The sequence below is a fragment of the Macaca mulatta genome, chromosome 3, assembly GCF_049350105.2.
Source record: "Macaca mulatta isolate MMU2019108-1 chromosome 3, T2T-MMU8v2.0, whole genome shotgun sequence".
Classification (NCBI taxonomy): domain Eukaryota; kingdom Metazoa; phylum Chordata; class Mammalia; order Primates; family Cercopithecidae; genus Macaca; species Macaca mulatta.
Window position 1 is genome coordinate 123,263,104 of NC_133408.1, and position 27,494 is coordinate 123,290,597.

General features: G+C 37.3%; 1 protein-coding gene across 2 annotated transcripts in view; it reads right to left on the minus strand.

The window, feature by feature from the left end:
- Positions 1 to 19,694: 19,694 nt before the first annotated feature.
- Positions 19,695 to 27,494, minus strand: part of DYNC1I1 (dynein cytoplasmic 1 intermediate chain 1) — a 317,872-nt gene continuing 310,072 nt past the window's right edge. Inside the window, 1 exon segment of one of the 2 annotated variants that reach the window (NM_001261582.1) lies at positions 19,695 to 20,638. In NM_001261582.1, coding sequence (NP_001248511.1) covers positions 20,528 to 20,638 — 111 coding nt within the window. In that variant the 3' untranslated portion in view covers positions 19,695 to 20,527. 2 annotated transcript variants of the gene reach the window in all.

Sequence of the window (27,494 nt, forward strand, 5' to 3'; positions counted from 1 at the left end):
AAGAAAGAAAGAAAGAAAGAAAGAAAGAAAGAAAGAAAGAAAGAGAAAGAAGACAGAAAGAGAAGAAAGAAAGAAAAAAGAAAGGAAAGAAAGAAAGAAGGAAGGAAGGAAGGAAGGAAAGAAGGAAGGAAGGAAGGAAGGAAGGAAGGAAGGAAGGAAGGAAGGAAGGAAGGAAGGAAGGAAGGAAAAGAAAGAACACATGAACTGTAGCAAAGTGAAAAACCAACCAATAGAAACAGACTCCAAAATCAAATGTGATGGAACCAGCATCAAGGCCATTAGGACAGCTATTATAAATAATCCATACAGTCAAGAAGGTAGGGGAAAATGTGGTATGTAGAGAAATGAAAGATATAAAAGACACAAAGGAAATTTACAATATCTGCGATGAAAACGGAGTGATAATATAGTAGACACTGAAGAAATGAAGATTAGTAAGTTTGAAGGCACAGCAAAGAAAATTTTGCAAAATGAAGTAGAAAAAGAAAAAAATATCTTAAAAAAAATTTAAGGACAATATAAAGCAGTAGTGTGTGTCTGTGGCCCAGAAAAAAGGAGAACAGAAAAAAATATTTTTAAAAGTAATAGCTGAAATATTTCCAAATTTAATAAAAACTATATACCTACAAATCTATGAACCTCATTGCACCCCAAGAAAAACAAACCTAAAGAAAACTACACCGAGGTACATCATAATGAAAACGATGAAAGCCAGTGATAAACAGAATACCTTAAAAGTAGCCAGAGGAGAAAGGACCTATAAACCTCCAGAGAAAGATGATGAGAGAAGATTTTTAGTTGGAAAGTATATAAGGCAGAAAACAATGTGGTGATATCTTTAAGAATTGGAAAAAACAATGTCAATGAAAAGATACATACCTAGTAAAAACATCTTTCTTAAATGGAAGCAAAATAAGACAGAAAAAAGAGAATTCACATTGCTGATAAATTAAAGAACTGTTAACTATAGTTCATTAGGCAGAAGGAAATAATACCAGATGTAAATGTAGATCTATACAAAGAAATGAAAAGTGTTACAATGGGAAAGAATGGGTACATTTTTAAAACAACTTTCTAAATTAGTTTTGGAATTTCTTAAACAAATAATTGACTCTTTAAAGCAAAATCAATAATTATATACTGTGAGCTTTATACCCTATGTAGTAGTGAAATGCACAACAATAGCACAAAGGAGAAGAGGGAGAAATGGAAGCATAAAATGAAAAGGTTCTTATACTATACATGAAATGGTATACTATTATCTTAAGGTAAAGTGTTATAAGTAGAAAATATATGTTGTAAACCCCTAGAACAAATGCTAGTAATAATAAAAGTACAAAATAAATAAAACAGATTTGGCTAATAAGACATTAGTGGGGAAAAATGAAAATCTTAAAAATAAAAATCCGAGTGAAGATGGAGAAAGAGGTAAAAAAAAAAAAAAAAGAACAAAGAAGAGACAGGGCAAATAAAAAACAAAGACCAAGACAGTAGACGTAACTTACCATATTGATAATTACAATAAATATAAATGGCCTAAATACCCTAAGAAAACATTATCAAATTAAATTTTAAACTATAAGACACAGCTATATGCTACCTGAAGAAACCAACTTTAAATGTAAAGACACAGATAGGTTGAAAGTAAATTGATGGAAAAAGCTATACTATCTAATCACAAATTATAGATAAAAAGCTGGAGTTGGCTATACTGATATCAGTCAAAGTAGATTTAAGCAAAAGGACTATTACCAGGAATAAAGAGCAGTATTTCATATTGATAAAGGGTCAGTTGATCGTAAACACATGAAATCCTCAATGTGTAGGCACCTAATAACAAAACTGATAGAACTGAAAGAACTAAAAGATATCCACAATTATACTTCCAGATTTCAGGACACGTCTCTCAGTAATTGATATAACAAGTAAGCATAGCTTGGCACAGTGGCTCATGCCTGTAATCTCAGCATTTTGGGAGGTCAACACAGAAGGATTGCTTGAGTCCAAGAGTTTGAGACCAGCCTGGCAACATAGCAAGACCCTGTGTCCACAAAAATAAAAAAATGTAGGCAGAAAAACAGTACATATATAGAAGATTTGAACACATTTATCAAATAATATATGCAATTCATATTTTTAGAACACTCCACCCTACAACAGCAAAATACATATTCTTCTTAAGTACAAATAAAATTTCACCAAGGTAACCCATAATATGGGCCATAAAACTAGTCTCAATAAACTTAAAAGGATTGGAATTACACACATAACTGTAACAGAATCAAACTGGAAATAAATAACTGAAAGATCTTTGGAAATTCTCCATATATTTGAAGAATAAACCATATACTTCTATACAACCTATAGGTAAAATAAGAAATCACAAGAAATATTAGGAAATATTCCGAACTGAATGAAAATGAAAACACAACATATACAAATGTATGCAATGCAGTTACAGTGGTGTTTAGAGAGAAATGTATACCATTAACTGCTTACATTAGAAAGACAAAAGGTCTCAAATCAATTATCTAATTTTTCACCTTCACAAACTAGAAAAAGAAGAGCAAGTTAAACCCCAAAGATGCAAAAGATAAAAAATAATGAAAAGCAGAAGTCAGCAAGATAGAAAGCAGGAAAATAATCAAGATAAACAATAAAATCAAAATCTAACTCTTTGAAAAGATCAATAAAATTGGCAAATAAAATCAGAAAAAGAGGGAAAAAAAACCCACATAATCATTATCAGGAATTAAAGCAGGGACAGCAGTACAGAGTCTACAGATTGTAAAGTGGTAAGAGAATGTCACGCACAAATTTATGCCAATACATGAAACAACATGGATGAAATAGATTCCTTGAAAGATATATCCTACCAAAGTCACTGAAGAAGAAACAACGTGAATGCTTGTTTTTAAGTACTTGAATACTTGAATTCCTAGCTTAAACATCTTTTTTTTTTTTTTGAGACAGAGTCTTGCTCTGTCGCTGAGGCTGGAGTGCAGTGGTGCGATCTTGGCTCACTGCAACCTCTGCTTCTCGGGTTCAAGCAATTCTCTGCCTCAGACTCCCTAGTAGCTGGGATAACAGGCACCCGCCACCATGCCTGGCTAATTTTTGTATTTTTAGTAGAGACGGAGTTTCACCATCTTGGCCAGGCTGGTCTTGAACTCCTGACTTCATGATCCACCCGCCTTGGCCTCCTAAAGTGCTGGAATTACAGGTGTGAGCCACCACGCCTGGCCTAAAATCTTGCTCAAAGAAAAATCCAAGCCTAGATGCCTTCACTATTGATTTCTACCAAATATTTTAAGAAGAAATAATGAAAATTCTGCAAAAATCTTAGAGAAAATGGAAGACAAGGGATTACTTCCCTAATTCATTTTATGAGGACAGCATTGCCACAGTATGAAAATCATATAAAGACATTGCAAGGAAAACAAAACAAAAGTCTTTCTATCTTGTAAAAAGAGATAGAAATATCCTTTTTAAAATGTGGCAATTTGAGCTCAACAATATAAAAAGGGGATAATCAATCCATTATGACCAATGGGTTTATCACAGGACAGTAAACATAACACTCAAAAACAATTGATATATTACACTAATTAAAAAGAAAATCATGATTATTTAAATTGAAATCAGAAAAGATATTTGACAACATTCAACATTCATTTTTTTGTAAAGTCTCACAAACTAGGAATGAAGGGAAACTTTACCTGATAAAGCCTGTAGCTTATATCATACATCATGTGAAAGATGGCATCCTCGCCAATACAATAAGATATGTAAAAGAAATGAAAAGCATAAAAATTGGGGGAAAGGCAGCAAGAGAGAAGCAACTCATCACATACAAGGGATCCTCAATAAGATTAATAGTTGATTTTGTCAGAAATCATTGAGGCCAGAAGGCAATGGGATGAGATATTCAAAGTAGTCCAAAAACAAAAAAAACAAAAAAAAAAAACAAAAAAAAAAAACCTGTCAATGAAAACTGATAAAACCATTCCTCAAAAATGAAAAAGGCCAGGCACGGCGGCTCACTTCTGTAATCCCAGCACTTTGGGAGGCCGAGGTGGGCAGATCACGAGGTCAGGAGATTGAGAGTAGCCTGACTAACATGGTAAAACCCTGTCTCTACTAAAAATACAAAAATTAGCCGAGTGTGGTGGCACACACCTGTAATCCTAGCTACTCAGGAGGCTGACGCAGGAGAATCCCTTGAACCCGGGAGGCAGAGGTTGCAGTGAGCTGAGATGGTACCACTGCACTCTAGCCTGGGCAACAGAGCGAGGCTCTGTTTCAAAAAAAAAAACAAGAAGAAATTATGATATCCCTAGGTAAGCATAAACAAACTTTTCTCTAACCTGTGCTACAATAAATGCTAGAGCAAGTCCTTCAGGCTGAAATGAATGGACACCAGAGGGCGATTTCATAATAATAATCAATTTATCAGGGAGATAAACCTAATAAGTATGTATCTAGTAACAGACCTTCAAAACGTATGAATGAAAAATTGACTGGGCACGGTCGCTCATGTCTGTAATCCCAGCACTTTGGGAGGCTGAGGTGGGCGGATCACTTGAGGTCAGGAGTTTGAGACACGCCTGGCCAACATGATGAAACCCTGTCTCTACTGAAAAAAATACAAATATTAGCCAGGTATGGTGGTGGGCACCTGTAATCTCAGCTTCTCGGGAGGCTAAGGCATGAGAATGACTTGAACCTGGGAGGCAGAGGTTTCAGTGAGCCAAGATCATGTCAGTGCACTCCAGCTTGGGCTACAAAGTGAGACTCTGTCAAAAAAAAAAAAAAGTATGAATGGAAAATGGAGAGAACTAAAAGATCAAATAGACAAATTCACAACTGTAGTTTGTATTTTAACATCACCTTCTCAATAATTGACAGAATGCACAGGAAATAAAAATAATTTATAGAACCACATACTTATGATCTGAAGAATTCTTATTCTATTTAAGTATACATGGAATATTCAGCAAGTTGTCCATATGCTAAGCATAAAAGAAATCTTAATAAATTTAAAAGCATTTGAAATACAGGGTATTTCATATTATATATGTTTTCTCACTAAGCAGAATCAACTAGAAATAAAAACAAAGTTTTCTGGAAAACTTTCAAAATATTCAGAAGTTAAACAAAACACTTGTGAAAAACTCATAGGTCAAATAATATACCACAATGGAAATTAGAAAATATTTTGAACAGAATAATAATAAAATCTGTTGCAAAATTTGTGGAATACAGTAAAAGCAGTATTAAGAGGGTTTTTTTTTGTTGTTGTTGTTGTTTTGTTTTTTTTTTTGAGCCAGGGTTTCACTCTTGTTGCCCAGGCTGGAGCGCAATGGCGTGATCTCAGCTCACTGCAACCTCTGCTTCCTGAGTTGAAGCGATTCTCCTGCCTAAGCCTCCCAAGGAGCTGGGATTATAGGCGCCCGCCACCACACCTGGCTAATTTTTTGTATTTTTAGTAGAGACGGTGTTTCACCATGCTGGCCAGGCTGGTCTCGACCTCCTGACCTCAGGTGATCCACCCGCCTTGGCCTCCCAAAGTGCTGGGATTACAGGTGTGAGCCACCGTGCCCAGCCTAAGAGGAATTTTTATAACTTCAAAGGCTTATATTAGAAAAAAAGTGTTACATCAATGATCTAAGTTTCTACTTCGGGAAGGAAAAAAGAAAAGCAAATTAAGCCCAAAGTGGAAAGAAGAAAAAGTGAATAAACAATAAAGAAAATTGACAATTTAAAAACCTGGTTCTTTGAACAAATTAATAAAATAACCCTCCTAGCAAGACTTTTTTTTTTTTTAAAGAAAACATAATTTAGCAACAGCAGGAACCTAAGGAGATGTCATTATGATTTTATGTACATTATAGGGTAATAAGAGAATAGTATGAACAGCTTTATATGGATACATTTGACAAATGAAATGGATGCATTTCTTGAAAAATATAACTTGTGAAAAACAACTTACCAAAACGGAACCAAAATGAAATAGAAAATCAGAATCCCCTATTTCTATTAAATAAATGCACTTGTTACCAAAAACGTTTCTACAGATAAAACTCAAGGGCCAGATGGCTTCAGTAGTAAATTCTATCAAACATTTAAGAAAGAAGTAATACCAACGTAAATGTCTTCACAAAATAAAGGAGGTCAGAACACTTCCCAACTCCTCATGTAATAAGCATAATCATGTTACTAAAACGTGACAAAGACATTACAATAGAAAATTATAGATCAATATTCACAAGGAACAATTATGGGAGAACCCTTAAGAAATTACTAGCAAATAAAGCCTAGCGATATGTTAAAAGACTAATACATGTTGACCAAACGATTTTATCTCGAAGTTGGATTACCATTAAAAAATGTCAACCAGTATAATTCACATTATCAGAATAAAGGATAAAAATTATGTGACCATGTCAATAGATGCAGAAAAGAAGCATATGATAAAACTCAGCATCTACTCGTGATAAAGCCTTTCCTAGCAAATACTGTAAGGCAAAAAAAAAAAAAGAAAAAAGAAGAAAAGAAACAGGAAAAAAGATAAGATTGGAAAGGAAGAATTCAACTTCATTATTTTCAGGTGGTATAATTGTGTATGTATTAACCAATTATATCTAAAAAATCTATAAGTAATAAGTATATTTAGCAAGGTTGCAAAATATAACATCAATATACAAAACTAAATTTCTACAAACTAGTAAAAAATTTTGTAAAACAATTGAAAAAAATAATAATATTTACAATAGAATAAAAAATTAGTTGTTATCTAGGAATAAATTGAAAAAAAATGTTTGCACAACCTATTGATGAACTCTATTAAAGAAGACCCGAAGATGGCCGAATAGGAAGAGCTCCAGTCTCCAACTCCCAGCGCGAAAGACACAGAAGACCGATGATTTCTGCATTTTCAACTGAGGTACTGGGTTTATCTCACTAGGGAGTGCCGGACAATCCCTGCTGGTCAGCTGCTGCAGCCCCACCAGCCAGAGCTGAAGCAGGGCGAGGCATTGCCTCACCTGGGAAGTGCAAGGGGAAAGGGAATCCCTTTTCCTAGCCAGGGGAACTGAGATACACAACACCTGGAAAATCGGGTAACTCCCACCCCAATACTGTGCTTTAAGCAAACCGGCACACCAGGAGATTATATCCCAAACCTGGCCGGGAGGGTCCCACGCCCACGGAGCCTCCCTCACTGCTAGCACAGCAGTCTGCAATCTAACCGCAAGGCAGCAGCGAGGCTGGGGGAGGGGCGCCCGCCATTGCTGAGGCTTAAGTAGGTAAACAAAGCTGCTGGGAAGCTCGAACTGGGTGGAGCTCACAGCAGCTCAAGGAAACCTGCCTGTCTCGGTAGACTCCACCTCTGGGGACAGGGCACAGCTAAACAACAACAACAAAAAAGCAACAGAAACCCCTGCAGACGCAAACGACTCTGTCTGACAGCTTCCAAGAGAGCAGTGGATCTCCCAATACGGAGGTTGAGATCTGAGAAGGGACAGACTGCCTGTTCAAGTGGGTCCCTGACCCCTGAGTAGCCTAACTGGGAGACATCCCCCACTAGTGGCAGTCTGACACCCCACACCTCACAGGGTGGAGTACACCCCTGAGAGGAAGCTTCCAAAGTAAGAATCAGACAGGTACACTCACTGTTCAGCAATATTCTATTTTCTGCAGCCTCTGCTACTGATACCCAGGCAAACAGGGTCTGGAGTGGACCTCAAGCAATTTCCAACAGACCTACAGCTGAGGGTCCTGACTGTTAGAAGGAAAACTATCAAACAGGAAGGACACCTACACCAAAACCCCATCAGTACGTCACCATCATCAAAGACCAGAGGCAGATAAAACCACAAAGATGGGGAAAAAGCAGGGCAGAAAAGCTGGAAATTCAAAAAATAAGAGTGCATCTCCCCCTGCAAAGGAGCGCAGCTCATCATCACCAACGGATCAAAGCTGGATGGAGAATTACTTTGACGAGATGAGAGAAGAAGGCTTCAGTCCATCAAACTTCTCAGAGCTAAAGGAGGAATTACGTACCCAGCGCAAAGAAACTAAAAATCTTGAAAAAAAAGTAGAAGAATTGATAGCTAGAGTAATTAATGCAGAGAAGGTCATAAACGAAATGAAAGAGATGAAAACCATGACACGAGAAATACGTGACAAATGCACAAGCTTCAGTAACCGACTCGATCAACTGGAAGAAAGAGTATCAGCGATTGAGGATCAAATGAATGAAATGAAGTGAGAAGAGGAACCAAAAGAAAAAAGAAGAAAAAGAAATGAACAAAGCCTGCAAGAAGTATGGGATTATGTAAAAAGACCAAATCTACGTCTGATTGGGGTGCCCGAAAGTGAGGGGGAAAATGGAACCAAGTTGGAAAACACTCTTCAGGATATCATCCAGGAGAACTTCCCCAACCTAGTAGGGCAGGCCAACATTCAAATCCAGGAAATACAGAGAACGCCACAAAGATACTCCTCCAGAAGAGCAACTCCAAGACACATAATTGCCAGATTCACCAAAGTTGAAATGAAGGAAAAAATCTTAAGGGCAGCCAGAGAGAAAGGTCGGGTTACCCACAAAGGGAAGCCCATCAGACTAACAGCAGATCTCTCGGCAGAAACTCTACAAGCCAGAAGAGAGTGGGGGCCAATATTCAACATTCTTAAAGAAAAGAATTTTAAACCCAGAATTTCATATCCAGCCAAACTAAGTTTCATAAGTGAAGGAGAAATAAAATCCTTTACAGATAAGCGAATGCTTAGAGATTTTGTCACCACCAGGCCTGCCTTACAAGAGACCCTGAAGGAAGCACTAAACATGGAAAGGAAAAACTGGTACCAGCCATTGCAAAAACATGCCAAAATGTAAAGACCATCGAGGCTAGGAAGAAACTGCATCAACTAACGAGCAAAATAACCAGTTAATATCATAATGGCAGGATCAAGTTCACACATAACAATCTTAACCTTAAATGTAAATGGACTAAATGCTCCAATTAAAAGACACAGACTGGCAAACTGGATAAAGAGTCAAGACCCATCAGTCTGCTGTATTCAGGAGACTCATCTCACATGCAGAGACATACACAGGCTCAAAATAAAGGGATGGAGGAAGATTTACCAAGCAAATGGAGAACAAAAAAAAGCAGGGGTTGCAATCCTAGTCTCTGATAAAACAGACTTGAAACCATCAAAGATCAAAAGAGACAAAGAAGGCCATTACATAATGGTAAAGAGATCAATTCAACAGGAAGAGCTAACTATCCTAAATATACATGCACCCAATACAGGAGCACCCAGATTCATAAAGCAAGTCCTTAGAGACTTACAAAGAGACTTAGACTCCCATACAATAATGATGGGGGACTTCAACACTCCACTGTCAACATTAGACAGATCAATGAGACAGAAAGTTAACAAGGATATCCAGGAATTGAACTCATCTCTGCAGCAAGCAGACCTAATAGACATCTATAGAACTCTCCACCCCAAATCAACAGAATATACATTCTTCTCAGCACCACATTGCACTTATTCCAAAATTGACCACATAATTGGAAGTAAAGCACTCCTCAGCAAATGTACAAGAACAGAAATTATAACAAACTGTCTCTCAGACCACAGTGCAATCAAACTAGAACTCAGGACTAAGAAACTCAATCAAAACCGCTCAACTACATGGAAACTGAACTACCTGCTCCTGAATGACTACTGGGTACATAACGAAATGAAGGCAGAAATAAAGATGTTCTTTGAAACCAACGAGAACAAAGATACAACATACCAGAATCTCTGGGACACATTTAAAGCAGTGTGTAGAGGGAAAATTATAGCACTAAATGCCCACAAGAGAAAGCTGGAAAGATCTAAAATTGACACGCTAACATCACAATTAAAAGAACCAGAGAAGCAAGAGCAAACACATTTGAAAGCTAGCAGAAGGCAAGAAATAACTAAGATCAGAGCAGAACTGAAAGAGATAGAGACACAAAAAACCCTCCAAAAAATCAATGAATCCAGGAGTTGGTTTTTTGAAAAGATCAACAAAATTGACAGACCGCTAGCAAGACTAATAAAGAAGAAAAGAGAGAAGAATCAAATAGATGCAATAAAAAATGAAAAAGGGGATATCACCACCAATCCCACAGAAATACAAACTACCATTAGAGAATACTATAAACACCTCTATGCAAATAAACTAGAAAATCTAGAAGAAATGGATAATTTCCTGGACACTTACACTCTTCCAAGACTAAACCAGGAAGAAGTTGATTCCCTGAATAGACCAATAGCAGGCTCTGAAATTGAAGCAATAATTAATGGCCTACCAACCAAAAAAAGTCCAGGACCTGATGGATTCACAGCTGAATTCTACCAGAGGTATAAGGAGGAGCTGGTACCATTCCTTTTGAAACTATTCCAATCAATAGAAAAAGAGGGAATCCTCCCTAACTCATTTTATGAGGCCAACATCATCCTGATACCAAAGCCTGGCAGAGACACAACAAAAAAAGAGAATTTTAGACCAATATCCCTGATGAACATCGATGAAAAAATCCTCAATAAAATACTGGCAAACCGGATTCAGCAGCACATCAAAAAGCTTATCCACTATGATCAAGTGGGCTTCATCCCTGGGATGCAAGGCTGGTTCAACATTCGCAAATCAATAAACGTAATCCAGCATATAAACAGAACCAAAGACAAGAACCACATGATTATCTCAATAGATGCAGAAAAGGCTTTTGACAAAATTCAACAGCCCTTCATGCTAAAAACGCTCAATAAATTCGGTATTGATGGAACGTACCTCAAATAATAAGAGCTATTTATGACAAACCCACAGCCAATATCATACTGAATGGGCAAAAACTGGAAAAATTCCCTTTGAAAACTGGCACAAGACAGGGATGCCCTCTCTCACCACTCCTATTCAACATAGTGTTGGAAGTTCTGGCTAGGACAATCAGGCAAGAGAAAGAAATAAAGGGTATTCAGTTAGGAAAAGAAGAAGTCAAATTGTCCCTCTTTGCAGATGACATGATTGTATATTTAGAAAACCCCATTGTCTCAGCCCAAAATCTCCTTAAGCTGATAAGCAACTTCAGCAAAGTCTCAGGACACAAAATTAATGTGCAAAAATCACAAGCATTCTTATACACCAGTAACAGACAAACAGAGCGCCAAATCATGAATGAACTTCCATTCACAATTGCTTCAAAGAGAATAAAATACCTAGGAATCCAACTTACAAGGGATGTAAAGGACCTCTTCAAGGAGAACTACAAACCACTGCTCAGTGAAATAAAAGAGGACACAAACAAATGGAAGAACATACCATGCTCATGAATAGGAAGAATCAATATCGTGAAAATGGCCATACTGCCCAAGGTTATTTATAGATTCAATGCCATCCCCATCAAGCTACCAATGAGTTTCTTCACAGAATTGGAAAAAACTGCTTTAAAGTTCATATGGAACCAAAAAAGAGCCTGCATTGCCAAGACAATCCTAAGTCAAAAGAACAAAGCTGGAGGCATCACGCTACCTGACTTCAAACTATACTACAAGGCTACAGTAACCAAAACAGCATGGTACTGGTACCAAAACAGAGATATAGACCAATGGAACAGAACAGAGTCCTCAGAAATAATACCACACATCTACAGCCATCTGATCTTTGACAAACCTGAGAGAAACAAGAAATGGGGAAAGGATTCCCTATTTAATAAATGGTGCTGGGAAAATTGGCTAGCCATAAGTAGAAAGCTGAAACTGGATCCTTTCCTTACTCCTTATACGAAAATTAATTCAAGATGGATTAGAGACTTAAATGTTAGACCTAATACCATAAAAACTCTAGAAGAAAACCTAGGTAGTACCATTCAGGACATAGGCACGGGCAAAGACTTCATGTCTAAAACACCAAAAGCAACGGCAGCAAAAGCCAAAATTGACAAATGGGATCTCATTAAACTAAAGAGCTTCTGCACAGCAAAAGAAACTACCATCAGAGTGAACAGGCAGCCTACAGAATGGGAGAAAATTTTTGCAATCTAGTCATCTGACAAAGGGTAATATCCAGAACCTACAGAGAACTCAAACAAATTTACAAGAAAAAAACAAACAACCCCATCAAAAAGTGGGCAAAGGATATGAACAGACATTTCTCAAAGGAAGACATTCATACAGCCAACAGACACATGAAAAAATGCTCATCATTGCTGGCCATCAGAGAAATGCAAATCAAAACCACAATGAGATACCATCTCACACCAGTTAGAATGGCAATCATTAAAAAGTCAGGAAACAACAGGCGCTGGAGAGGATGTGGAGAAATAGGAACACTTTTACACTGTTGGTGGGATTGTAAACTAGTTCAACCATTATGGAAAACAGTATGGCGATTCCTCAAGGATCTAGAACTAGATGTACCATATGACCCAGCCATCCCATTACTGGGTATATACCCAAAGGATTACAAATCATGCTGCTATAAAGACACATGCACACGTATGTTTATTGCGGCACTATTCACAATAGTAAAGACTTGGAATCAACCCATATGTCCATCAGTGGCAGACTGGATTAAGAAAATGTGGCACATATACACCATGGAATAGTATGCAGCCATAAAAAAGGATGAGTTTGTGTCCTTTGTAGGGACATGGATGCAGCTGGAAACCATCATTCTTAGCAAACTATCACAAGAACAGAAAACTAAACACCGCATGTTCTCACTCATAGGTGGGAACTGAACAATGAGATCACCTGGACTTGGGAAGGGGAACATCACACACCGGGGCCTATCATGGGGAGGGGGGAGGGGGGAGGGATTGCACTGGGAGTTATACCTGATGTAAATGAGAGTTGATGGGTGCTGACGAGTTGATGGGTGCAGCACAGCAACATGGCACAAGTATACATATGTAACAAACCTGCACGTTATGCACATATACCCTAGAACTTAAAGTATAATAAAAAATAAAATTAAAATTAAAAAATTAAAAAATTAAAAAAAAAATAAAGAAGACCCAATAAGTAGAAAGTTATATCCTGTTCTTGGATGGCATTGCCCCAAATATACAGATTCAGTGAAATTCCAATGAAAATCCAAGCAATATGTTTTTTTAAAAGAATTCCACAGTCATTCTAAAATTCATGTGCAAACACAAAAGACCTAGAATAGTTAAAATAATCTTTCAAAATGAGTAACAAAGTTGGAGTACTTACACCACTTGATTTCAAGAATTAATACACAGCTATTGCAACCAAGACAGTGTGATGTCATGTAAGAATATATAAATCAACTAATGAAACAGAATAAAGGATCCATAAATATGCTTATACATATATGGTCAATTGTCTTTCCAAGAATGCTAATTCAATTTAATGAACAAAAAGAAAATAATCTCTTCAGAAAATATTGCCAAAACAGCTGGTTATCCATGTGTTTAAAAAATAATTTTTACCACTATCTCATTTCATATACAAAAATTAATTTAAGAACCATCATCAACCTAAAGGTAAAAGCTAAAACAATAAAATGTTCAAAAGAAAACATGAGACAATATTTTTGTGACCTGTGGCAAAGATTTACTAGAAGGTATGATATAATACTTAGTATAAAAGGTAAAAATGGATATAATAGACCTCAACAAAATTTAAAATTTTTGCATATCAAAATATTATATTAAGGAAATGAAGTTCTAAAGCATATACTGGGAAAAATGTTTGTAACAAACATATCTGGCAAAGGAATTATATCCAGAATACATAAAGAACTCCTCTAAATTAATAATTTTTAAAAGCAGAATATATTTAAAAAACACTTATAAATTAATTTTTTAAAATATTATCTGATTAACAATAAAAAGAAATAATTTTAAAGTGGCCAAGATGTGGCCAAGATACTAGAAGGGATATTTTAGAAAAAGAAGAAATAATATAATATTAAATGTGGCCAATAATTACATGAAAGGTGCTCAAAATCATTAGTCAGCAAGTATATGCAAACTAAAACCACAGTTAGATACCATTTCATACCCACCAAAATAGCTAAAATAAAAAGACCTACAATACCAAATATCAGAGAAGTTGTGGAGTCACTAAAATCCACATAGAGCCCTGGCGCGGTGGCTCACGCCTGTAATCCCAGCACTTTGGGAGGTTGAGGCAGGAGGATCACGAGGTCAGGAGATCCAGACCATCCTTGCTAACACGGTAAAACCCCATCTCTACTGAAAACACAAAAAATTAACCTAGTGTGGTGGCATATGCCTGTAATCCCAGCTACTCGGGAGGCTGAGGCAGGAGAATCGCTTGTTGCAGTGAGCTAAGATCATGCCACTGCACTCCAGCCTGGGTGACAGAGTGAGACTCCATCTCAAAAAAATAAAATAAAATAAAATAAAATACAATAAAAATAAAAATAAAAGTAAATCAGTATAAAGCCTGTGGGCCACTATAAGGATTTTGACTTTTATTGCAAGTGATGTGAAAGCCATTGGTATGCTCTGAATGGAGGAGTTAAATATTCTAACAATACCACTTAGGTGGTTATGCTGAGAAGAGATTGAAGGGGTCAAAGGTGGACACAGGGAGACCAGTTAGGAGGCTACTACAAGAGCATGACAGACATAATGATGGCTTGGGTTAAGTTGCTAATTTGGATATAAACTTACTTCTGGCCACCTCTTCTTTCACACAAAGGAGATAACTGGGTGCTCAACTCACGGCTCTGTCCATTGAAAAGCCTTTCCCTCTTTACTGTCTTTCAAGTTTCATCCTGAGTGTGGTATAAAGTAGTTAGCTGTAATCCATTTACCGCCTGTACCCACAAACTGAACAAACCCATATGTAAACCAAACCCTAACCTTTTGCTCTTCTTTCAGCTGTTCGCACAGAACTCACCCTCCCCACACATGGCCATGTATGCAAGCATGGAGGAGGTGTGCTGGTAAAATCCTGTTGGGTGACGATGGGTTTCTGAGCTACTTGCTTATGCAACTTACTTATGTTCAGAGCCCTCAGTTCTGTACATCCCAATGCACAGTTTCTATCTTATAAGAAGTTTCTTTTAGGTCTATCCAACTTTATGACTTGGTATAGCTGACAGGGCTAAACTTATAATGGGCTGTTTGGATGCGTAAAGTTATATCCCATGGTGAAGAACTTCATTTCTACCAGGATTCGCTAATATGCCATGTGCTGTTTTTGCTTCAGATGGCATGGTCTTCCTCTAGAATCCCATGGGCCACTACTATAATTTTCCAACTGCGACTTGCCAAAAATTCTACTTGCCACATCTTCTCCCACCATTGACACCACTAATAGAATAGCATCTGCTGATTTTATGGCCCATGCAGCAGAGCTCTTAGCACTACAGTTTGACCTGCTGCAAAGTCCTTTCCCATTCTGAGCCTCACCCAAAACTGTGCATGCCAATTAGTAGATGCACAGAGCAGTATTCTTAGATATGGAATGTGTTAACTTCAAAAACCAAAGAGGCTTACCAGGTGCTGTGCTTCCTTCTTTGTGGTGGGGGCTCTAAGCGTCAGCGGTTTTTATTTTACTTTGGAGGGGATAGCCCAGCATGCTCTTAAACATTCGGGAGATTCCAAAAAGCTCCACTGAAGTAGCAAGTCCTTAAATCTTCCTTGAATTTATTCCCCACCATCTGGAGTGCATATATCTTACCAAGGCTTCTGGTACATTTGTTAATTCTTGCTTATTCTGCACAATCTGTGTGATGCCATTGATGTAATGGATCAGTGTAACATCCTGTGGATGATCAAGCTGTCTAGGCATCTTTGGAGTATTACAGAGGGAGAGACATTAGCGTAGCCCTGAGGTAAAATTATAAATTAAAATAGTTCTTCCTCATGAGTGTAAACTGTTTCTGATCTTCTTTTATAGGTGGAATGAAAAAGAATGCATTCATCCATCAATGGCCACATACCATGTACCAGAAGCCTTATTAATCTGTTCTAGGAATGACACCACATCTAGCACAGCAGCTGTGATCAGTGATCTTACTTGGTTGAGCTTGCAGTACTCATCAGTTATTCTCCAAGATCCATTTAATTTATAAAGGGGGCATACTGGGTTATTAAAAAGATATATTGTAGGGAACACCACTCTATATCTTTTAGGACTTTAAGAGTGGCACCAATCTCTGCCATCCTCCTAGCTCTACTCTGAGATGTAATATTTTGTATTTGCTATCTTGGCAGGGGAAGATGGGAATGTGGCAATTTCAGAGGTCTCCATTTGGCCCTCCCTTCTGTGAGAGCTCTTATCGCAGAGGCCAAGTACCTGATGTAAGTATATCAATTCTAATTGAACACTCAAGGATTGGAGGAATGATGGAATGACCGACTGTGTGTGTCCATAGACCCAATGAGCCCACTGAGACCTAGACTTTAGTAAACACTCCATTACATTACCTTGTTGCCGTAAGTCACCACTCCCATAACATTTCAATGTGAACTCAGATAGTGTACCCAATAGTCTTCAAATGTTGATTTCTTTCTGCATTGTATGTTCACCTGAATAAATGCCCATAAGTCCTTTTGGGGAAGGACTGGGGAGATCATCACAATAGATGTTAGCAGTGGTGTCCTGCCTCCTGGTGTCCTCCCTTCTAGCAACCTCCTAGCAATCTTCAGTCAATGGGTTCTCGACTGGAAAACTGGCTCAGAACTGGACTGGACAGTGAGCAGAGGTATGTGACTTTTTATTGAGGTAACAGTCTTCAGTCTCCTGCTTCTCCATTCTTGCCTCTATGTTTTTGGTCATAGAAGTTAAGCAACACCCTTTTGGCTGCCTGTCTATTTTGCCACTAGGGATGCCATGTTCTTTTAATTACTCCCACAACTTCCTATGGGTAAAGCCTTCTTGGCTGCTTCTCTGATCTAGCTGGTCATTATGGCAGTTGTGGCTTCCTGACTTCTGGTGGTTAACTGTCACCACCTAGCCACTATTACTCTGGGGTCTCATCATCCCCATGGATATTAGCAAGCCCCACTCTGTGACTGCCTGTCCTACCATCAGCCCTGACCTACAAAGGAAAGCTACTGCTAAACATTCTAGAGATGCCAATGCCTCTCTCACCAGCTCATTGCTAATGGCTTTGAAGGGTGTGTACTCTGGTGTTCCTATGTAACATAACCCTTGAGTGTGTCTTCTGAACTTAAATAATATATCTATTCTAACATATCCATTTCCTTCAACCTCTTTATTCCTTCCTGTACTATCTACCAGGGCAACTCAGGCATTTTCACTCTAGTGAATGTAGGCTACAGCTTCTTCAGACTTCTAAGAGTGACCCTATTCCTTAGGTTCTGTGCCAGAGTATAAAGTCATATAGCTTCCCTCTTCCTTACACACACACACACACACACACACACACACACACACACACAACCCTCAAAGTCACTGAATTATTCCTTATCTAATCAATATTCTGGCTCCCTTGATCAAACACCTCAAAATCCAATCCCAGTGCTACTCCCTGGGCTCCTAATGGCACACACTATTTTTTGCAATTCTTTTGAGGCATAGTTTCTTTGTTCTTTTATAAGGCCTAGGACATCCCTAGCCAGCTTAGGCTGGATAGCCATCAGACAGTGATGTTTGTCAGGCCTCAAGAAAGAGAGAGGGAAAGGGAGGAGAAGAAGGAAGGAAGGAAGGAAGGAAGGAAAGAAGGAAGGAAGGAAGGAAGGAAGGAAGGAAGGAAGGAAGGAAGGAAGGAAGGACAGACAGACGGGAAGGAGGGAGGGAAGAAAGTTGTCTAGTTTTAGATTGAAGTACAGTTCTGAGAAAGTTTTAGCAACGCTAAAGGACATGAAGTCCCAGAGCCAAAGTTACTTCAAAGAAGTCTTATGTCTCCTAGATACAGGCCAGCCTTAGGATCTTTGCCATACTTAGTCTTGGCTGGCAAGAGCATGCAGGAAGCATGATCTTGGTAAAACTTGGTGATGGGTTTCAAAACAAAGCAGCATAACTGTCATTCAACCATGTTCTCTGTAATAGGAAATCTGAAAGGCACATCTTTCTGGCTACCACATTTCATCTGGGACATCAGCTGGGGTGACTTAAATGGCTATGGACTGGCTATGTATTTCTCTTTATATCTACATGACCACTCCATGGTCAGCTTCTGTGTGGCCTGGAGGTCTCAGGGTAGTTGTACTTCTTACATAGTAAGGGACCAAGATTGTTTGTGCCAAGAAACCTAGATGGAGGATATACGTCTTCTTATAACCTTGCCCTGGGCTGTGGACTGAATGTTTATGTTCATTCCCAAATTCATACGTTGAAGCCTAAATTTTCAATGTGACAATTTTTGGAGGTGGGCCTTTGGGAGATAATTGGGTCATGAGGGTGGAGTCCACATAAATGTGATTAGTGCCCTATAAGTAATGACATGAAAGAGATCATCTCTCTCTCCTCACCATGTGAGGATTCAATGAGAAGACAGCCATCTGCAACCTAAGCAGATGGCCCTCACCAGATATCAGATCTGCCAGCATCTTGACCTTGGATTTCCCAGCTTCCAGAACTGTGAGAAATAAAGTTCTGTTGCTTAAGCCACTCAGTCCGAATACCACAGTATTCTGTTATAGCAGTCTGAATTAACCAAGACATCCTGGAAACCACGTAGCAGTCTTAATTAACTAAGACATAATGGAAACCATGTAGCATCACTTCCTGGCATTGTGTCAGTCACATAAGGTCAGCCCAGATTCAACATGGGATGGCCTGCACAAGAATTGGGAACTGCCTTGGAGACCAGCTACCACAGTGGGATATATAAGAACACATGTTCTTGTAACATTTTATATGCCTAATATAAGTGACTCAGGTCTTTGTACTTTTCACATCATCACTCATTGAATCATTCAATTTGGTCTATCATAATAACTCATGGGTTTTGAATTTTTATTCTTAGGTACTTTACTGTATGACTGTGAAACTTTTTTTCCCAGTACTTTTCATTCAAATGCTTTTAAACCTATTTCAGATACTCATTTGTTATCTATAAAATTTTTATTGTTTACAAAGGATTTGAATACCTAAATATTGTAGGATACTTGGAGTAAAAGAATAACACTATTTTAAAAATAAAAGAAACCGTACAGTTCAAGGAATCCCTACCAACAAAGCCCTAATGGAAATTCCCTTCCTAAAAAGCCAAAGCCTGTCTTCGAATGTTTTTCATGACTCAACTGCTATTTGTTTTCATTTTCCCTGGGCATAAAATGACCTTTTGAAAAAAAAGTTTATTAAAGTTGTTTATAGACATATTTCCTAGTCCAATAGTAATAAACATCATTTTTCTGGTGTAAATTGTTTTTAAAAAGATATGTGTAGGACATTTGGTATTTGTTCATCTTAACCTACCTTTCTTACTCCAACAACTGTCTTTGGGCAAGGGTGGTTTTGGTAAAGGTGAGAAGGAGGAGCTTTCCACAAAACCACACACATTCGCTCATAAAAATAAAACCAGGAGTCTTGGTTTAAGTCCGGCCAGGTTGGCTGCTCAAATAAATTCATGATCGGTCTTTAACATGGCTCTAATGTATCTCTCCCACCTCTTGTCACAGCAGAATTCCAGTCAAGTTTTCCCCAAGCAAAGGATTTACTTACACTGGTGCAGACCTGGTTTGAAACATTTTATTGGCAACACTGATGTCATATTTAGGAACCATAGACTTTTGTCAGACTGTGTTAGCTTCAATGACAAGTATTAGTGGTCAATGATATTTGAAATATTGTTAAAGTACCTAGAAATAATAGGCATTAAAATTCATTTCGTTCACTGCAACAAACCTCTAAAGATTTCATGTCTTCAGTGGAACTGGCATACTGTAATTGTTATTTGGAACTTAATGTAACCTCAACAGCAGCAGAGAGAATACAGTCCTCTCATTATGCACATGCTCTAGGATCGTTTATTTTAATGCTTTCAAATAAATACGTTCCATGCAGCACACTACAATAAATAAGGAGCAGCAATGTTCTTCTAGTAAATCCATTCATAATGTGAGTCACCATGTAAAACACCACATCTCAAGTCTTTGGCCCTGTACCATAACATGAGGCACACCACATCTGCACCCAATCATATCTGGCTTCATATGGATTTAATAGGACTATGCCAGGAGTGCATGTAAGCACAAATTTAACCAGAGGTTTCCAGCTATTAAATACAGCTACTAAGTAGTTAAAAGGCAGCAACTTAACCCATAACCCCCCTCCCTTCATTTTTGAGACAGAAATATAAAGATAGAAATGCTCTGGTGAATTTTGGATCAGTGGAAAGCATGGTGGGACACATTTAGAATGCTTGGAGCAAAGCTGGCACAATATGGCACCCAAAATGTCACAGCAATACTGATACTGAATGGACACCGAATACAACAGACTTGACTGCAGACGCTGAGCTCTAGGACACAAAGTTGGGGGCTGCAGTGGGGGTGGCTCATTTCCACTAGGCAGATAACTCAACAGTGCCTTCCTCCTCGCTATCAGCTCTGTTAGCGCGAATCTCCACAAGGGTCCTGGCAAATCGGGTCCATTCATCATTGTGGGGAACTGCAAGCTGCAAAGCAAATCAATGGAGAAATGATGAACAAGATATCTTTCCTGTCTGAAAGCCCTGAAGCCTGAATGACTATCCCTTTGCCCTCACCCCCTCCAAAGCAGATATTTCCCTTGGAATGTAAAGGAAATCAAATATTCTTCTTTGGATCAAGCAGGGCCTGAGGTGTCGCTCTTTAATAAGAGAACCATGTCACTCTTGGAAGCAAAAGCACTCACAGAATTTATAAAATTTTAAAACCTATGTAAACTATACAGTCACAGTAGCCACATTAAAGTGCTTTTAGTAATGAAATTTTTTCATAAGAAGACCAGACTTACAGTGAAACAGCAAAGAAAAACTGCGTTATTGACCAAGATTTTCAAATAACTGTATATTTTATCCCTAGTCAATGGTATTAATCCTTTTTCTAAAGTATCGCTAATGGGGCAGTATGAAGGCAAAAGAATAGCTTATATATACAAAGAAATATTCCTCCTATGAAATAGTACTTAGGCCTTTCCAGTAAGATTTATATGATGATAACTATGAATAATAGTAATAGTAGCTATTATTTACCGAGAGTTGTGTTCTAAGTACATTACATGTATTAACTCATTCACAATAAGAATCCTATTGTGCCTCATATTCCTAAATCAGAGGCACGCAAAGATTAAATAATCTTACTAAGGTTGCATAGCTAGCAAATATCAGTGTCAATGGAATCTGGTTCCATTATGAACATCCCTAGCCAGTATGCTATACTGATTCATCAAAAAGGGGATTTATAAAATTTCCAAAATATCTTCTATGTACTATTCAGTGAGGAGGAAATTAATGCCTCTTCCAATGCAAACTGAATCTATGAATTTTTGTTAGTAGTTTTAAAGGATAATGTTTTCTCCACATAGCATCCAAAAATAAATTGCTTAAAAATATCATGCAAGTATCTGGGATAGAATATTTGAGGATGAGAAACAGGATTTCGTAGAAGTCTGAATGGTTTTCACAGAGAATAAAATTGATTTAGATTTTAGACGCATTTTCTTGGAGTTTTACCCTATAATATAGTGTAATTCAACCATAGGTACTAGTGCTACAGTACATTATCCACATATTCCATAAACATTAAGAACACACAGGCATCTCAATTAATATACTTTTTAATGAAAAAAGAGGAAGCAAGTAAACCTAAGCTTTGAGATTGCTTCTGCAGCTGGAAAATTTCTCACCACACAGAGCCAAATGATTAGAACTTAAAATTTTTATTACAAGGATAATATTCTCAAATACTGTCTGTCCAAGAAAACTTATTGGAAAGTGGCAACTTCATTATGCAAAGTATATCCTTAAATTAGTGTTCTGGTATTAAGGGTAAATGTTTCAAGTATATAATTCTGGAAATTATATACAGGCAAGGAAAGTAAGTTCTTTGACTTATTTTGCGAAGTGCAGTACCAATAAGAATTCTTACTTAGTCACATGAATGAGTTTCTGAATGGTTAAATGCTACTACAGTTATTGAAATGAATCCAAATTTCTTTGTAGGCAATAACGCAAGTTCACAATAGTCTTGAATGATGCTGATAACTTTTTGCTCAGTCTGTTTTCCCTACTTTGGGCTCTTATCCTGTATTCCACGATTCTTCATTTTTCTCTTCAATTTTAGAAAATACTGTACCTGGGAAATGAGGCCCCCAAAATGTATGATACAAACAAGCTCACTAAAAACATAACCAGCAAAGGGTTGGTATCACATTTATGTAAAAGAATAGGACCACTATTTCTTTTCTCTCTTCCAACTGCTGAGCAAGCCTTTCCAAAAATAACCATGAAACAAAAGCCCAAGAAGAGACAAAAGCCTAATCATGACAACACATTTATAACTTTTTCCCATATAAAGTAAGAATCAAACTAAAGATGAAATGCCCCATAACTTCATATAACTTTAAATATTGGAGGAAAAAAACAGGTCTCAATAGTACACAGTACCTTGCTCATAAAGAGCTGAGTTTCGTTTCCAAACATAAAGCTATATTATTAGTTAAAATGGTACAAATTTAAGTTAATATACGATGACCTACGCAATATTTTATTGATAGCAATGTGTATAACAATAAAATAGGTAAATGTATTTACATAGTTTCATGTAGTAGTCATGGCAAGACTGTTCAGAAACAGCCCTAGTAAAGATTACGGAACATTAAGGTTTGAATAAATGTCTAGATACAGTTTAGAACATTTACACTATATAAAATTGTACATCTCAAAAATTACATAACTTCTCAAAATTGAATTTTATCAAATTTAAATGTTTCTTTTAAACACACAAAATATAAACCAGCAAGTGAATTATATGTGACTTTCTTCATGGGGGTGGGATTAATAGTGCTGTAATACTAACACATGCCCTTAGAAATACAGATTCACCCTCGCAAAAGTGTCACAGTAATCTAACACATCTTGTCCTCTTTCTGATCTGCTGAAGTTTCATTTAGATTGGCAAAATGTTTGAAGTTTGTTTTTTAGGAATATTTGTTTTGCCAAGTCATTTCCTCTTTATGGTATTATAATTTTCACAGAAATATTTATGTTCTTGGTTCACAAAAATTCTAGAGTAGAACATGATGAAAACACAATTCCTTCTAGAAACTTGAAATCAATTTATCTACCTCATCCTATTATACTTTTCATCTTGTTGACTGTAAAAATAACCCAAGGTGATTGTAATGCTAGATCTAGAAGGTGAACTGCAGACTGCCCCATTTTTAGAATTAAATATCACCATCAGGAAGTACTTTAAGTATAATCTTAGCTTGAACGTGTGAATGTGTATTCACAGGCTATTTCTACACCCAAAGTAATAATTTTTGACATTAGAATTACTTGTAGGTAAAACCAAACAGGTGTCCTAACAAACAAGAGGGCCACTCTTTTCACCTTGCTGTTTCCATGACTGTAAACAGCATCCGTTTGGACAGAACTGCCCTTCCTACCCTTGGCAGTTCCTGGCTCCTCTCACCTGGTACTCTCTGATTAGAAATGGCTAGAAAGGAGGCTCAAGAACATAAATGCATTTATGATTTTCTCTAAGAGATTTTTAAATCCCATACTATCTTAATCATTAAATAGGAAAAATCTTTGTTCATGTTTCTTACAGAACAGACTGATCTCATGTCCTACCTTGCATATAAATTTATTCAATACTCATTCAATCAGCATTGATTGAGTACCAATTATATGTCAGGCACTGTGTTTGAATTAAAGATACAGTAGTGAATTGTTTTGGAATAAGATGACTATGAAATACTGACAAAATTAATTATGATTTTTGTAGGTCAAACTGTGTGAATACTGGCAAAAAAAAAACTTCACTGACATTAAAATATGAATAGCCTAAAATTTACCTTCCTTCAGTGACAACTGTAACATTTCCTGTTACCTGTTGTGTGTCAAGCAAGTAACAGGGAGGCAAATGGCATGTTAATAACATTGCTTCAGCATCTCTTCAAGTTTCTATTAAGGCATTAAAGGCTAAATCTAGAGCATCACTATGGATTTTTTTTTTCTCTGAGAATAATAGCTTAGAATAATTTCCAAACAATTTACATTTGTGATAGGAAAAAAATTCGTAAGTTATTTTGACCAATTAAAAATGTATAGTTAAATTAAGGGAACACCATTAACAAAAAATTTAAAAAAACTTCAAAAATTGCCCAGCATTGTTCTAAGTCAAAGTGGATCTGGAAACATTTTCTGCCTCTAGATTCATCTCTGATGAAGTCTGCATCATAGGTTAGGGATGACTCAGATATTCCAACTGCTTCATCGACTGAGTTCACCAACAGCCAGTCCATCTCCTGGTTCAATGACTGTTTTCTAATTTTTTGCTAAACATATAAAGCACTTTCATGCCAAAGCACTCGAGGTTCAGATTCCTGAGATAATAAAATCTTAACTCTAAGAGAGATCACCTTTTGTTTTTTGTTTTTTTGTTTTTTTGTTTTTTTTTTGAGATGTTGCCCAGGCTGAAGTGCAGTGGCGTGATCTTGGCTCACTGCAACCTCCGCCTCCTGGGTTCAAGTGATTCTCCTGCCTCAGTCACCCAAGTAGCTGCGATTACTGGCATGCACCACCACACTCAGCTAATTTGTTTTGTATTTTTAGTAGAGACTGGGTTTCACCATGTCGGCCAGGCTGGTCTCGAATTCCTGACCTCAAGTGATCCGCCCATCTTGGCCTCCCAAAGTGCTGGGATTACAGGTGTGAGCCACCACGCCTAGCAATATGATCCTATTTTTACAACCAATGAAACTAAGGGCAAAGGTAGTTACTGAGGTAGGAATTTGGACATAAGAAGGAGGTAAAATGAACCTCCGATTTGGACAGGAGACTCAAGTGCTGTTCTCATCTTGGTTGCTGGCAATGGTCAGGCACTTACCCTCTCATTGCCTCATTTGTAAAGTAGGGATGATGCTGTCTGACCCATTCATCAACAGAGATGTGGAGAGCATGAGAAAGGTAATCTAAGTAAAGGAAGTACTATGAGTTCATCATGGATTGTCATGCATTCTTTTTCCTTAAATTATCAGTCAAATTGAACAGGCTCCCCAAAATGATATGTTTTGTGGCATACATACCCATTTTACAGTATTTTTCTGTTTTTTAAAAAAAGTTCCTTAGGAATTAATTCTGATTGTTATGTGAGGATGTTAAGAAGCAGGGCATAGACCTTTCTTTAACAAGTAGGAGAGGACAGTATAGGGAGCTAAATGATTTGCTAAAGACCACATAACTTTCATCTGTTAGTGTGGGGCAATCAAGCCTCACCCCTTTGAGAAATGCCAGCATTCCATGACAGAAGGGCAGGCAGGTAATGTGTTTTGAATCACCTGCTCAAAGATTCTGACGATTGTTTTAAATCTTCTAAGATTCTTGGAAGACAAAAGGTCAACAAGCAAAAGCAAAAGTGCAAAAATTGTGGAAAAATTCACGAAAATGTATCATTTTAGCATCCCAGAGCCCCACCCCTCAGGCTACCCCACTATTTCTCTGACCATGTCAGGGATCTGTCCCCTCCTCTCTGCCTGAGTGGACTGGAGACTGCCTCTGGACCCGGTCCCACTTCACCCCTGAAAAACTTACCAGTCTAACCCCTTGCTCGCCTTGCCCGGGTGTCCTGTATACCTAAAGGGAGGCACAGATTGTGGAGTAATAACGTTTGAGAATGGAGCCAGGGTTGACTTTTTTCCACTTCACCAGCCAGATCCTGCTTTTTTTTTCCCCCCCAGATTTGCCATTAACTTGCTGTGTGTCTTTAGGGAATGTATGGTTTTAACACTTCTGATCTTTATCTTTTTACTTCCTCATTTGTGTGAAATAAATTATAAGATCCATCTTCTAGGACTGAATATTAAATAAAACAAAAAAATGTAATGAGCTTAACACAGTGCTTGTACATTATAAACCCTGAACATGATGCTGTTTTTCCTTCTTAATGTTTATTCCTCTCTTCTAATTTTTTTTATTTTCTTGCTTCCTTGCCTCTTCTCTTTCTTCTACTTTCTTCTTTTTACCTATTCAGAGCTGAACTTTTTTTTTTAGAAGTTTACCTTATATTTTATAACATTTTATGTCTTCAATATTCACACAAATAATTTCCTAAGTAGTCAGGCTTTTAATAATAGCTAACTTTCATGAATGGGGGACAGGGAAAGAGTTCTTGCAAATCACAAGAATTCTTTCAGAGTTGCTACTTTCCATTGTTCATTTAAAAATCAAGTTTAAAATATAACTATTTATTGTAACTATACACATCCACACACATATGTAGACATGCACATACATATTTTTTATTTTTCACATGTGACTAATACATCCTAATCCATCTATTTCCTTGTGGCACTTTCCACAGTGGGATTCTTCATTTTTACCTAAAGTTGTAAGGATTTATAACTGACGTACACGCTGTTAAAAAAATCAAATGACTTTTTATAACCAAGGTTAAACATGCAAATATCATTCATATGTTCCTCTTTATAATCACATGGCTAATAACCATTTTGAATAGTTCTCAGTCAAATCTTCCTCATTTTTTAGTAATTGCAGCTATAATAATTTTAAATAGCTGCATTATCTGCAGTAACATTCACAATCCCAATGCAATATTTTTCATAGTAAAAATATCTGTCTCAGGTATTGCTTACTTTAGTTTTTTTTTTTTTTAAATCTTGCATAATTAAGACGTTAGAAAAGCACTCTGATTTCAGTTGGTTTCTCACATACATGAAGTATGGCCAACACATTAAGTGAGTAGGACTTTAGGTTTCAAGATAAATATTCCACGGGATGTGTGGCTCATCAGCCTCTTTGTAATTTTTCAGTTAGATGAAGTAATTTTAAAAAGTGTGTGAGACTATCATGTTAACCATTGATTTCCAAGAGATACACAACAATTCACCTCTGTATTAATCTCAAAATTAAACTTTTCTGTTAAAAAGATATCTTACAGATTTCCTTTCACTTTAATACACATTATTTTTTAAAGCATTTACAGAAAATGTAGAAGTGTACATTGGTTTCCACAGAACAACTGCTAACCCCCTCTAAGCTCTAAAAGCCTTTTTAAAAGGACAATTATTAATGGCACCCAAATTCAGGAGATGGTTGACTTACTGGTATACAAATACACGTCTGTGTTCAGAGGAAGCCTATATTTTTTAGGACAATTCCCTTTACCACACACACAGATGGGAGCAAAGTGGGAGGTAATATGCAATGAAACAGCCACTGAACGACCAAGCATACCCGCTTCACATAAATACAGCCCCACTGTATTTAACTCCCGGGAGAGTCTAGCATCACGGCTAACAATGGA